This window comes from Octopus sinensis, linkage group LG18 (genome assembly GCF_006345805.1).
Source record: "Octopus sinensis linkage group LG18, ASM634580v1, whole genome shotgun sequence".
In the NCBI taxonomy this organism is placed as follows: Eukaryota; Metazoa; Mollusca; class Cephalopoda; order Octopoda; family Octopodidae; genus Octopus; species Octopus sinensis.
The window spans coordinates 6,603,892-6,618,891 of NC_043014.1; the positions used below are offsets into that span (position 1 = coordinate 6,603,892).

Genomic DNA, 15,000 nt, shown 5'->3' on the forward strand with positions numbered 1-15,000 from the left:
GCTCCGTCAGCATGGTCTGAAGCTGATCCATGGTTTCAGCGATGATTACAATGTCGTCAGCGAAACGGCGTGAGGGATGTCATCGCAGAGTATACACGCAGCAAGTTTAGATGGGCTGGACACATTGCCCGGCTCACCGATAATCGGTGAACCCGCGCAGTTGTCGAGTGGTACCCGCGCAAGCGGAAACGACCACCTGAAAGGCCTCCACGACGGTGGAGTTTCAGGACGACGATTGGGATCACGTGAATGAGAAAGGCGCGATCCAGAGAGGAGTGGACAGTGTGCTGTGACCAGCAGTGTCAAATGGACGCCTGACGGACTGGTCGGTCAAGGTGATATATATATATGTATATATGTATATATATATATATATATATAGAGAGAGAGAGAGAGAGAAAAAAACGCCGACGCCGTGGAGATCTCGTTCTTGCTCACAACATCATAAGCGGAAAGTGTAACCTCTCGAAAGAGCTGTTCTTCACTCCTGCTCCAGAGCGTCGGCTGCAGGGTCACTCCGAAAAGCTCTATCTGTGACGATTTCATCTCAATCGAAGGAGAGGGGCTTTCTCCGTCCAGGTTGCGGATCCGTGGAATAAACTGCCAGACAAGATAGTGAAGATGCCAACGCCCGCTCGGTTCAAAGTTTCCGTTGACCTCAAGTGGCCTGAACTCTTTGCATGAACACCACCCTATACATAACTCCATGTCCCCCTACATGGCCTTGCTTTTTGCTTTTTGAGCCAAAAAATTAACTAACTAACATATATATATATATATATATATTATTCAACAGGAAACGGTGTTTCCCAGGGCTAAATAACAGTAGCATTCTTCCCTTTTATGGGACTGTCACATTTAATTTGACGACATGCTATCACTTTAGTATTAAATCTGTATTACATTTCTGCTCCTCACCATTCTTTGTCTATATTTCAGGTATTCTACATGGTTGTACAGTACTTGTTTTTCTGGGAGAGTTACACATTCCTTCCATTTGTAAGTATTTTTGCTATTGTTTGGTTGCCCTTGCCTCTTTTTAACACATTATCTGCTCTCGACCAGTCTAATTTTTATCTTCTGTTTGCGAATATACTGGGTTTCAAGGGCCCACTGCTTTTTAATATTCTCCCAAAGAGTCTGAGGAACTTGCACAAAGTAGATGTAGCGGTTTTTAAATCAAAGCTGGACATCTTCCTGTCAAGAGTCCCAGATGAACCTACCTCATGGCGAGAGGTGCAAATGAGGGTAGCTATATCAAACTCCATTCTTCACCAAGTGCCACATATTGGAGGAGGCTCTTAGTAATAACAGTGTAGCACAAAACGGCGGTGCATCAGCATGGCCACGGCTCTGAGCTGAAACTAGACAGGAAAAAAAAATACCACAGATGCAGAGGTAATATCAGGTCAGTTATGCTATGTCTGCTACATTAATGTCTGTGGAATTAAGAAGTTTGCTTCCAATTGCTTATTGCTGGTTTCAACCCCAGAGCGCTGTACCCAGGGTGTCATCTTCTGTAAATGCATAATGGGTCTCCACTAATCCTTAACCACAATTATGTTCCTAACACTAGCTTAATGATCATCATCATCATCATTGTTCGACCGTGGTCGAGACAATGGAATTTACCATGTTGCGCCAGACTTCACGGTCCATCATAGCATTACGGAGGTCCTGTTGCTGGATGCCTGTATCCCTGGAGATTACATCAGGGTAGGAGAGTGTGCGTCCTCTGGTGTTGCGAGTAGATGGCTTCCAGAGGAGAAGAGTAGAAATTACTTCTTTTTCAGCTCTACAACAATGTCCAGCAAACTGGACTCTTCTACCTTTCACAAGAGATGACACAGGTGGTAGTTTCCCATATATTTGCATTTTAGTTGGATGGCGCCTCCACGAGAGATTTTGAGCTCTCATAAGGAGGCGAGTGTAGGTTCCATCCAACCGCCTCTCAAGCTTCTTTGATAACGTCCAGGTTTCTGAGCCATATAGTAGGATTGGTTCGACTGTGGCTTTGAAAATTTCAAGTTTGAAGTCTCTACTTAGATTTGATGACCAGATCTTATGCATGTCATTACAGGCTGACCAGGCCATACCCTTTCTAGTTAGAAAGTCTTTTCCAGATGATGATATGTATGACCCAAGATATTTGTAATCAGAAACCATATTTAAAGGCGCACTGTTGAGAGTATGGATGATGCAATCACTGTTGGACAGGCACTTGTTTATGTATTCAGTTTTGGCCTCATTGAGGTAAAGACCTACACAATTTGAGGCTTGTTCAAGAGATTGTAAAAGAGATTGTAAAAGAGATTGTAAAAGAGACTGGGCATTGGAGAGAGAATCACTGATAAGAGCGATGTCGTCAGTAAAGTCAGTGTCTGTCAAGTACTCAGCTGGGTGTCTGGAACTTCTTCTTGGTTTTATTTCAAAGCCCTTGCCAGAGATGGTATCAACTGACATACGTAGCACATAATCAACAACAATGATGAAAAGAAATGGGGCGAGTGTGTCTCCCTGCAGTATTCCGGCCTCGATCGAGAAAGATGATGTTTCTCCATCAGGGGTTAAGATGGTTGAAGACGTATCTGTGTAGAGGACCTTGATGGCAGAAATGATTTTGTCTGGTATCCCATAGAGCTTAAGGATTTCAAACATCTTGTACCTATCTACAGAATCGAACGCTTTAGAAAAGTCTACAAATACCATTGCAAGATCGCAATTAAAATCTTCCACCAAACCTTAGTCACAATTCATGTTCCTAACACTAGCTTAATGATAACTAAGTTATTTTACTAAATTCTTTGTTATATTTAAAATTAATTGAAAGAAACACAGAGCATCTCAACAGAAATATGGTAACAAATGGGTTAAAATATATAATAGAGAAACAATTCTTAATCCTTTTGATACCAACCTGGCTGAAACCACCTCTGGCTCTGTAGTACAAATGTCTTACTTTCAAAAGTTCTGGATTAAAATCTTCCACCAAACCTTAGTCACAATTTATGTTCCTAACACTAGCTTAATGATAACGAAGTTATTTTACTAAAATCTTTGCTTGGTATTTAAAGTAATTGAAAGAAACACAGAGCATCTCAACAGAAATATGGTAACAAAAGGGTTAAAATATATATAATAGAGAAACAATTCTTAACCCTTTCGATACCAACCTGGCTGAAACCGGTTCTGGCTCTGTAGTACAAATGTCTTGTTTCCAAAAGTTCTGAATTAAAATCTTCCACCAAACCTTAGTCACAATTTATGTTCCTAACACTAGCTTAATGATAACTAATTTATTTTACTAAATTCTTTGTTATATTTAAAATTAATTGAAAGAAACACGGAGCATCTCAACAGAAATATGGCAACAAAAGGGTTAAAATATATTTAATAGAGAAACAATTCTTAACCCTTTTGATACCAGCCTGGCTGAAACCGCTTCTGGCTCTGAGTACAAATGTCTTGTTTTCATAAGTTTTGAATTAAAATCTTCCACCAAACCTTAGTCACAATTTATGTTCCTAACACTAGCTGAATGATAACGAAGTTATTTTACTAAATTCTTTGTTATATTTAAAATTAATTGAAAGAAACACAGAGCATCTCAAAATTAATACAGTAACGAAAGGGTTAGTTGATGATGGTGATGGTGATGATGATGATCTGCTAAAACACTGAACTATTTGCTTGTGAATGATTTTCTTCTTTCTTTTCTCCTTCTCCTTCAGTTATTGACTAGTCTGGCCTGCTTAGCTTATTTTGGAAGCTATAAGTTCATGACGAACATGGCAAACGCCTCTTACGGTGACACCAACCAGCTTTTAGACGCAGGAATTGATCTCAACATGGAAAGTGGCATGGCTGAGTAAGGGACCTTGGCTTACGAATTTCTTTTTCCTTTTTTCTTTTCTTTTTTCATACCGTTTATTCTTTCATCCGTATTTCTTCACCTCTTCAAGAATCCTGCATGTTATAGCTTCTCTGTATCTCTTTCACACACACACACGCACACTCAAACACACAAGCATGCACAAACACACTCATACACACACACACACAAACACACACACACACACACACAAATACAAACACACACACACACACACACAAATACAAACACGCATGCAAACACACACACACAAGCACATACACACATACACACACACGCATGCACGCACACACACACACACCACACACACACAAGCACACAGCCACTCTCTACTTTGTTGTAGTTCTCTTTTTCTTCTTCACCTCCTCCCTCTCCCACCTCTCCTCCTCCTGTTACCCCTTCTTCTCCTTCCCCTCCTCCTTTTTCCTCTTTCACTTCTTTGTCTTCTTACTCTTTTACTTGTTTCAGTCATTTGACTGCGGCCATGCTGGAGCACTGCCTTTAGTCGAAGAAATCGACCCCAGGACTTATTCTTTGTAAGCTATCAATCTCTTTTGCCGAACCGCTAAGTTACAGGGACGTAAACACACCAGTATCGGTTGTCAAGCGATGTTGGGGGGACAAACACTCACACACACACATACACACACGTATATATATATACGACAGGCTTCTTTCAGTTTCCGTCTACCAAATCCACTCACAAGGCTTTGGTCAGCCCGAGGCTATAGCAGAAGACACTTGCCCAAGGTACCATGCAGTGGGACTGAACCCAGAACCATGTGGTTGGTAAGCAAGCTACTTACCACACAGCCACACCTGCACCTTCTTTAGCTTTCTTCTTCATTCTCCTCCTCCTCCTTCCACTGCTACTCGCATTCTTCTTTTTCTCTCTGTTTCCATATCACCCTTTTCGCTCTCTCTCTCTCTCTCTCATGCTCCTGTTTGGATACATGTCCTTGAATAAGGGACTCCTGTAGAATACAGCTCATTCTTTACAGAGGTGGTTGGCCAATCACATCATTCTTGCTCACAACATCATAAGCGGAAAGTGTAACCTCTCGAAAGAGCTGTTCTTCACTCCTGCTCCAGAACGTCGGCTGCGGGGTCACTCTGAAAAGCTCTATCTGCGACGATTTCATCTCAATCGAAGGAGAGGGGCTTTCTCCATCTGGGTTGCGGATCTGTGGAATAAGCTGCCGGACGAGATGGTGAAGATGCCGACGACCGCTCGGTTCAAAGTCTCCCTTGACCACAAGTGGCCTGAACTCTTTGTATGAACACCACCCTGTACATAACTCCATGTCCCCCTACATGGCTTTGCTTTTTGCTTTTTGAGCCAAAAAATTAACTTAACTTAACTTAACTTAACATCAATACCAGTGCTCAACTGGTGCCTATTTCAGAGACTCGAAAAAGAGGAAAAGCTAAGTCAATAATTACAGAATATAAACTGTGAATGTAATTGCAGACAAAATGCTAACGATGCATCTCGCTAACGATGCTGCCTGCTTGCTGGCTTAATAATAATATAATGGTAATTCCTTTTAATTTTGTCAAAAGGCCAGAAATTTTGAGGAGAAGGGACATCGATTATATCAACCCCAGTGTTCAATTTTGTACTTATTTTATCAACCCTGGAAGGATGAAAGGTAGAATTTGAACTTGGAATGAAAAGCCGCAAGTGCTGCTAATTATTTTGACTAATATATTAACAATTCTGCTAGCTTGTCACCTTGCTTTCAGTAATAATAATAATAATAATAATACCTTAGTCACCATCTCTTCATCTAGCATAAAGCAACCTCTCTCATTACGACTCCCCCATCTCAGTTGAGGTGGGTATTGTCCTGCCAGCTACTAGGCGACCTCACTAGTGCAGGTGCCACATAAAAAGCACTCAATACAATCTGTAATGTGGTGGATGTCAGGAAGGGCATCCAACTGTAGAAAGCATGCCAAAGCAGACACTGGAGCTCAAGGTAGTCCTCTGACTCTTTGGTTCCTACTGAACTGTCCGGCATTGAAAATGGACATTAAATGAAAAAAGAAAAAGGACACGGACACACACACACACTTATAAACTTTTTTAAATACATAACAAACATACTACTGATTTCATGGCCATTCAGGCCTTAAATCTCAGCAAATAGAAAATTCTGATGATTATTTTTCCTTATACCTCCACCGGCACGGAAGCCAGTCAAGGCGGCGCTGGCATCGGCCACGTTCGGATGGTGCTTTTTACGTGCCACCGGCACAGGGATCACAACTACAATTTCCATTGATTTTTGATGTTGATGTACTTCACTCAATAGGTCTCCTCAAGCACAGGGTCGAAACGGTGTTCCTTTACTTGCCAACTGCACAGGAGTCAGTCCAGTGGCATTGGCAACAGCCGGGTGCCAGTCATAGGATTTGGCTCAATTTCGATTTCACTTGCCCCAACAGGTCTTCGTAAGCAGAGTTTAGTGTCCAATGAAGAGAGGTTGGCATGGGTGCCAGTCGTCGGATGTGGTTCGATTTCGAATTCAATTTCAATTTCACTTGCCTCAACAGGTCTTCGCTAGCAGAGTTTTGTGTCCAAAGAAGGAAAGGTATGCATAAGTGGGCTGGCTACATCCCTGACAGAGGCCACGGGTTATGGACTCACTTGTCCTGCCGGGTCTTCTCACGCACAGCATATTTCCAAAAGTCTCCGTCACTATTCATTGCCTCGGTGAGGCCTAATGTTCGAAGGTCATGCTTCACCACCTCGTCCCAGGTTTTCCTGGGTCTACCTCTCCTAATTTTCCTCTTCATCCCCATCTTATCTTATTCATCCACTTCCTCCTGTATTATACAGAATTCACTCGTCATACTAATCTAGATATTTTTGTTTTTTTCTTCTTTGTAGACACAGTAAAGACTTGATTCTAATGACCTGCATCGTACAGATCCTGAGTTTAATTTCAAATTACTTTTGGATTTTATGGCTAGTGGTGAGTTGGTCATCTCTTATCCCCTTCTGTTTCCACACTTAACGTTTCTTTCTCATTTTTTATCTGGGCACAACGGCTTCTAGTTACACCCTCAGGCTCACCCAGTTTCTGCTTCAACAAGTTTTGTCTGACCCATGCAAGCATGGAAAAGTGTACACTAAATGATGATGATGATGGTTGTGGTGGTGGTGGTGGTGGTGGTGAAGACGAAGAAGAGATGCATTACATCACCCTCATCATCTTATCACCTGCTTTGCCTTGCTTGCTTGGGTCAGACAAAACTTCTTTAACCTTCTAGCATTGAAACTGGCCACATGTGGCCCAAATATTCTGCTTGTCCTATGTTTAAACCCAGTCAAGTCCAGCCTCTAACGCCTAACATTTAATGTTAGTCTAGTGGTCCCTAACTCTTTTATTTAAATGGGTTTTCCTACAGACCCCTTTTAATATGCTCATCCTTATGTGTGTGTGTGTATATATATATATATATAATATATATATATATATTATATATATATATATATTTTTTACTTGTTTCAGTCATTTTGACTGCGGCCATGCTGGAGCACCGCCTTTAATCGAGTAACTCGACCCCGGGACTTATTCTTTGTGAGCCCAGTACTTATTCTATTGGTCCCCTTTGCCCTACCGCCAAGTGACGGGGACATAAACACACCAGCATCGGTTGTCAAGCAATGCTAGGGGGACAAACACAGACACACACACATACATATATATATATACATATATATATATACATATATACGACAGGCTTCTTTCAGTTTCCGTCTACCAAATCCACTCACAAGGCTTTGGTCGGCCCGAAGCTATAGTAGAAGACACTTGCCCAAGGTGCCACGCAGTGGGACTGAACCCAGAACCATGTGGTTGGTAAACAAGCTACTTACCACACAGCCACTCCTGTATATATATATAAAATAGAAATATTAAATTTCTAAATGTCTCAGAGAGATATAAGATTGAACAATAGAGCAGTTGTATACTGTCAGCTTAACGTGACAGTCCCATGGAGGGAATCACACCACCGCTATTTAGCCCTAGGAAGCATCAACGCTTCCTGCCGGCCTTGACACATTTTCTGTGTCCTTATGTTTACAAAGGGGAGACAAGCACCCCCATCCAACTTAGCATGCACACAGAGACTAGTTTCTGAGTTTTTGCTCATCATCAGTCTGGTGTAGCATGTTCTAAAATAAGTCAAAAGGTAAGCTACTATAAATCAGCACGAACTTTCCGGACAACCCAATATAAGACAATCTATGGTTAATACAAAACAAAGGGTAAAATAAGGATTTCATTTGACAGAGGAATCTGAATGCTAAGACACTGATTTTCTATACATTGCTTGCAGGAAGGTGAGTGGCTGCTATCTCTAGCAGTCAAGCTTTCATCACTGATGTGACCAAGGAAGATTGAACTCACGTTGTCTGGTGGTCATAGCGCTATAGTTGGTAGGGGTTTATCTCCCCACTAACGATATAAATAAGCATGCATTTTGCACCGGAAGCTTATGTAGGAGTTTCTCTCGTGGTGTCAACCGCAGTATAGTTTGTTCTAGCAGAACATTCACAAGGCGCAGGAGTGGCTGTGTGGTAAGTAGCTTGCTAACCAACCACATGGTTCCGGGTTCAGTCCCACTGCGTGGCATCTTGGGCAAGTGTCTTCTGCTATAGCCCCGGGTCGACCAATGCCTTGTGAGTGGATTTGGTAGACAGAAACTGAAAGAAGCCTGTCGTATATATGTATATATATATATATGTATGTGTGTGTTTGTGAGTCTGTGTTTGTTTCCCTAGCATTGCTTGACAACCGCTGCTGGTGTGTTTACGTTCCCGTCACTTAGCAGTTCGGCAAAAGATACCGATAGAATAAGTACTGGACTTACAAAACGAATAAGTCCCGGGGTCGAGTTGCTCGACTAAAGGCAGTGCTCCAGCATGGCCGCAGTCAAATGACTGAAACAAGTAAAAGAGTAAAGAGAGTAAAGAATTAAGTAAGAATTAATGTTACCTCTCAATATTAATCCTGTGTCTGTCGCTTGTAGATACTGATTGTTTGGGAGGCGCAATGGCCCAGTGGTTAGGGCAGCGGACTCGCGGTCATAGGATTGCGGTTTCGATTCCCTGACCGAGCGTTGGGAGTGTTTACTTAACAAAAACCCCTAAAAAGCTCCACGAGGCTCCGGCAGGAGGTGGTGGTGATCCTTGCTGTACTCTTTCACCACAACTTTCTCTCACTCTTACTTCCTGTTTCTGTTGTACCTGTATTTCAAAGGGCCGGCCTTGTCACTCTCTGTGTCACGCTGAATATCCCCGTGAACTACGTTAAGGGTACACGTGTCTGTGGAGTGCTCAGCCACTTACACGTTAATTTCACGAGCAGGCTGTTCCATTGATTCGGATCAACCGGAACCCTCATCGTCGTAACTGACGGAGTGCTTCCATCCACTGATTGTATGACAGTGGCAGTCATTCTGCAACCTTGCCTGTGTGGTCGATCTTGCTCATTTGCAACCATCACATGATGTCAAGACAAGGGAGTACACACACACACACACAAACACATTTACATATCATCATCATTTAACATCTGTTTTTCCATGCTGGCATGGGTTGGATGGTTTGACAGGAGCTGACCAATTGAAAAGCTGCCCACATTCCATGTCTGTTTTGACACGTTTTCTACAGCTCGATGTCCTTCCTAATGCCAGCCACTTCACAGTGTACAGGGTGCTTTTTTACAGGGCATTGACATGGGTGCTTCTATGTCGCCCTGGCACTTTTATGTGCCACTATCAATGGCACTTTTACATGACACCAGCATGAACACCTTTACATGACACTGGCATAGGCCTTTTTATGTGGCACCATAGAAAATGGCATAAAATGGGCTTTTCCAGTTTGCATCTACCAAATCCATTCACAAGGCCTTAATTGCCTTGGGACAAAAGTAGAAGACACTTGCCCAAGGTGCCATCCACTGGCACTGAACCTTAGACCACACCTACACCTATGGTTTTTGATATTCTTGCATTCTAAGGCAGTGAGCTGACAGAATCGTTAGTATGTCAGGTGAAATACTTAGCGACATTTCATCTGTCTTCACATTCTGGGTTCAAATTCACTTTGCCTTTCATCCTTTCAGGGTCGATGTAATTAACACATCCCCACCATCAAAACTGCTGCCCTTGAGGCAAAATTTGAAACCATTATTATTAGTAGTATTGTTGTTATTATTATTATTATTATTATTATTATATTATTATTATTATTATTATTATTATTATTATTATTATTAGTGAAGGCGCATGGCTCAGTGGTTAGAGCATCGAGCTTATGATCGTGAGGTTGTGAGTTTGAATCCCGGACTGGGCTGAGTGTTGTGTTCTTGAGCAAGACCCTTTATTTTATGTTGCTCCAGTTCACTCAGCTGTAGAAATGAGTTGCGATGTCACTGGTGCCAAGCTGTATCAGCCCCTTTGCCTTTCTCTTGGATAACATCAGTGGCGTGGAGAGGGGATGCCGGTATGCATGGACGACTGCTGGTCTTCCATAAACAACCTTGCCTAGATTTGTGCCTGGGAGGGTAACTTCCTAGGTGCAATCCCATGGTCATTCATGACCAAAGGGATTCTTTATGCCTGTACCCTATGTACATATAATGGCATGGAGAAGAAAGGCTAGTATCCATGGGCGACTGCTGGTCTTCCATAAACAACCTTTCCCGGACTTGTGCCTCGGAGGGTAATTTCCTAGGTTCAATCCCATGGTCAGTCATTACTAAAGGGAGTCTCTGCATTCATCATCATCATCATCATTGTTTAGCGTCCACTTTCCATGCTAGCATGGGTTGGACGGTTCAACTGGGGTCTGGGAAGCCAGAAGGCTGCACCAGGCTCCAGTCTGATCTGGCAATGTTTCTACAGCTGGATGCCCTTCCTAACGCCAACCACTCCATGAGTGTAGTGGGTGCTTTTTACATGCCGCTGGCACAGGTGCCAGGTGAGGCTGGCAACGGCCACGATCGGAATGGCATGATTATTATTATTGGCGTTAGGAAGGGCATCCAGCCGTAGAAACATTGCCAGATCAGACTGGGCCTGGTGCAGCCTTCTGGCTTCCCAGACCCCAGTTGAACCGTCCAACCCATGCTAGCATGGAAAGCGGATGCTAAACGATGATGATGATGATTACTACTACTACTACTAGAACCGTTAGCACGTCAGGTGAAATACTTAGCGACATTTCATTAGTCTTCACATTCTGGGTTCAAATTCCGCCGAGGTTGATTTTGCCTTTCATCCTTTCTGGGTTGATAAATTAAATACCAGTGAAACACTGGGGTCGATGTAATCGACTTGTCCCCCTCCCCTCAAATTCCAGGCCTTGTGCCTATAGTAGAAAGGATATTCTTGCATCTTGAATGCTGCATGGAATCTTTAATTTCTTTCGTTTTCTTTCTATTTATCCAGGTTCCTGGCCGAGCGTTCTATTTGTTATGGGTTAACATTCTGGCCCCTTGGTTCTTTGCTCCTGCTCCTGAAGAGAATGAGAAAAAAATTCGGAAAATGGAACGCAGAATGCGAAGGCATTGACAGCAGTGATGGACATATATTTCCTTATATGCACACACATTCACGCACATGTATACACATATATATACACACACACACACACACCTTCAGAAATACATGCTCACAACCATACACAAGTCTGAATTATATTGAAATAAATAAATAAGTTTATATATATATATATAAGAATTTTTTTGCGTAATAAGATAAAAAACCAAAGCTGTGTAGATATTATAGCATTTATAGATAGAAGGTCTTTACAGCTGTTTCTAGGATATTTATTAATTATATCTCTTCATCAGAGACGGTGTGAGTATATATATCTATGTATTTTTTTTTTTCCTATCTTGTCTGTAATGGATTTGTGACTATTCGGTGGTACAGAAGTATTTTTTGACTTCTATCATTAGCGATATAGGTACTCACATAGTAACAGGAAGCTTTATGAAAATAAACAAAAGATGGAGGCAGGTGGAATACAAACAAACAATTGTATTAGTATGGCGCTCAGGAATATAAATAAAACAAGTCTTTAACGTTTCGAGCCTACGCTCTTCAACAGAAAGATACACAGAAAAGAAGCACAGAAAGAAACAAGGAGAGAAAAAAAATGCGTGCAGAGGCTAGTGAATCAACACCCTTGTGTATGTATGTACATATCTAATATTGTATGTATATATTTTATTAATTTGCCTGTACGGCTAATAATTCGCTTACCACTTGTGATGGTATTTTTATAATACCATCCCTATATTTATTTATATATATATTTATATATATATATATATTTATCAAAAGAAAAACATGATGCAAAGGATTTAGCAGTACATATGTTTCTGGATTTTATTAGACAGTTTATATCAATGCATAATTGATATAATATGTATGTCAATAGCCTTCCTCAGCCGTGCACAATTACCACACCAAGGACATGTATTACATTATAAGTTTGGGAAAAAGACGATTTACGTTGGGGATGCAAATCCTCATAGTCGTGTACAACAGGTGCTTACAATTATCAAGTATTCACCCTGAATTATATATATATATATATATATGTATTTTTGCCGTTTCCTCCCAGTTAGTGAAGTCGATGTCACACTTTTTGAGGTTCGTTTTCAGGGAGTCCTTGTAGCGTTTCTTCTGGCCTCCTTTTATACGCTTGGCGTCTTTGAGTTGGGAGTAGAAGATCTGTTTGGAAAGTCGTTCGTCAGTCATTCTAACCACATGCAAAAAACAGACCACTCTGGAAAACCACCATCCATGAAGGAACGGCGACTTTCGAGTCGAAAAGGTCTGCAGAGCTGGAGGAGAAAAGACGACGACGGAAGGAGCGCCAACAACAACCACGTGCGACTCTCCCTTCCGGCACTAGATGTCCGCACTGCGACCGATCTTTTCAAGCAAGAATTGGTCTTATTGGTCACCTACGGACTCACCAGTAAATTTGCACGAAGACCATCATCCTCGACCTTGAGGGATTGCCATCATCATATATATCATCATCATCATCATCATCATCGTTTAGCGTCCGTTTTCCATGCTAGCATGGGTTGGACGGTTCTACTGGGGTCTGTGAAGCCAGAAGGCTTCATCAGGCCCAGTCAAATCTGGCAGTGTTTCTACGGCTGGATGCCCTTCCTAACGCCAACCACTCTGTGAGTGTAGTGGGTGCTTTTTACGTGCCACCCTCACTGGTGCCAGACAGAGCTGGCAAACGGCCACGAACGGATGGTGCTTTTTATGTGCCACCGGCACGAGGGCCAGGCGAGGCTGGCAACGGACACGAAACGGGGCGGCGCTGGCAACGGTCACGAAACGGAAAGTTCTCTTACATGCCACCGGCACTGGTAACACATCCGCAATTTCCATTGATCGATTTCGATTCTGATCCTCACTTGCCTCAACACGTCTTCACAAGTAGAGTTTTGTGTCCCAAGAAGGGAAGGTATGCATACGTAGGCTGGCTCCATCCCATGTAGAAGGCCACGGGTTATGGACTCACTTGTCCTGCCGGGTCTTCTCACGCACAGCACACTTCCAGAGGTCTCGTACTACACATTCATACCTGCAAGCGTAAAGAGAGAAATGTTTGTCATGGAGCGTGTTGACAAATCCTGCTGAGGCCAACTTTTACCTGTCGTCTTTTCGGGGATGATAGAATAAGTACCAGTCATATACTGGGGTCAATGCAATCAACTTTCCTCTGCTTTCAAAATTGCTGGCCTTGTGCCAATATCAGAAAGAGTTACCTGTGAAGCTAGAACTGTGTTAATTTCAGCTCTTCTTATTAATAACTGCGTTGTTTCTTTCCAGGTAAACAACTGACACCTGACTGTTCAAAGAAGACTTCCCTTGCCCCCAAGGTTATTCATACTGACACGGTTGCTACATTAGGGGATGATGCTCCAGCTTTATCAACTAGGCGCAGGAGTGGCTGTGTGGTAAGTAGCTTGCTAACCAACCACATGGTTCCGGGTTCAGTCCCACTGTGTGGCATCTTGGGCAAGTGTCTTCTGCTATAGCCCCGGGCCGACCAATGCCTTGTGAGTGGATTTGGTAGATGTAAACTGAAAGAAGCCCATCGTATATCTATACAAATATATATACATATATATACATAGGCGCAGGAGTGGCTGTGTGGTAAGTAGCTTGCTAACCAGCCACATGGTTCCGGGTTCAGTCCCACTGCGTGGCATCTTGGGCAAGTGTCTTCTGCTATAGCCCCGGGCCGACCAATACCGTGTGAGTGGATTTGGTAGACGGAAACTGAAAGAAGCCTGTCGTATATATGTATATATATATATATATATACAGTAAAAGCAATTAAGATTCAAGTCAGTTCTAATGAATTCACTTGAATGCGGTACTTAACTTAGATGCATCAGAAAACTATATGGTATTAACCATACAATAATGTGGGGTGATTATAAACGAGAAAAAAGCAACAGGAATGGATTAGTTTTTTAGTTATTATATATATATATATATATATATTATATATATATATATATTATATATATATATATATATATATATGTATGTGTGTGTGTTTGTCCCCCTAGCATTGCTTCCCAGCCAAATGGTTCTGGGTTCAATCCCACTGGATGACACCTTGGACAAATGTCTTCTGCCATAGCCTTAGCCTCAGGCAGACCAAAACCTTGCAAGTAGATTTCGTAGCTGGGAACTGAAAGAAGTCTCTCATATCATCATCATCATCATCGTTTAACGTCCATCTTCGATGCATGCATGGGTAGGACAGTTGATAGGAAGTGGCCAGGTAGAAAAACTACCCTGTGTCTCTTTTGACATGGATTTTACAGATGGATGCCCTTCCTAACATCAACCACTCTGCAGGGTAGACTCAGTGCTTTTTATGTGTCACTGGCACAAGGGAGGTAAGTTTTGGCATGATTTTACATATATCTGCGTGTTTGTGTCTTTGTGCCTGTGGCCAAATGAAGTTTTTTCAACATTGACCCTTCTTTCAGTTCACACACATCTTTCATAGGTGTTGCAGTGGTTGGATC

At 42.2% G+C, this 15,000-nt stretch overlaps 1 protein-coding gene across 1 annotated transcript in view; it reads left to right on the forward strand.

Annotated features, from left to right (window-relative positions):
* Nucleotides 1-11,646, forward strand: part of LOC115221792 (transmembrane protein 208) — a 19,581-nt gene extending 7,935 nt beyond the window's left edge. The window contains exons 3-6 of the mRNA XM_029792022.2: nucleotides 940-999; nucleotides 3,732-3,868; nucleotides 6,789-6,873; nucleotides 11,366-11,646. Coding sequence (XP_029647882.1) covers nucleotides 940-999; nucleotides 3,732-3,868; nucleotides 6,789-6,873; nucleotides 11,366-11,488 — 405 coding nt within the window. The 3' untranslated portion in view covers nucleotides 11,489-11,646. The remainder of the gene's footprint in view (nucleotides 1-939; nucleotides 1,000-3,731; nucleotides 3,869-6,788; nucleotides 6,874-11,365) is intronic.
* The last annotated feature ends 3,354 nt before the right edge of the window (nucleotides 11,647-15,000 follow it).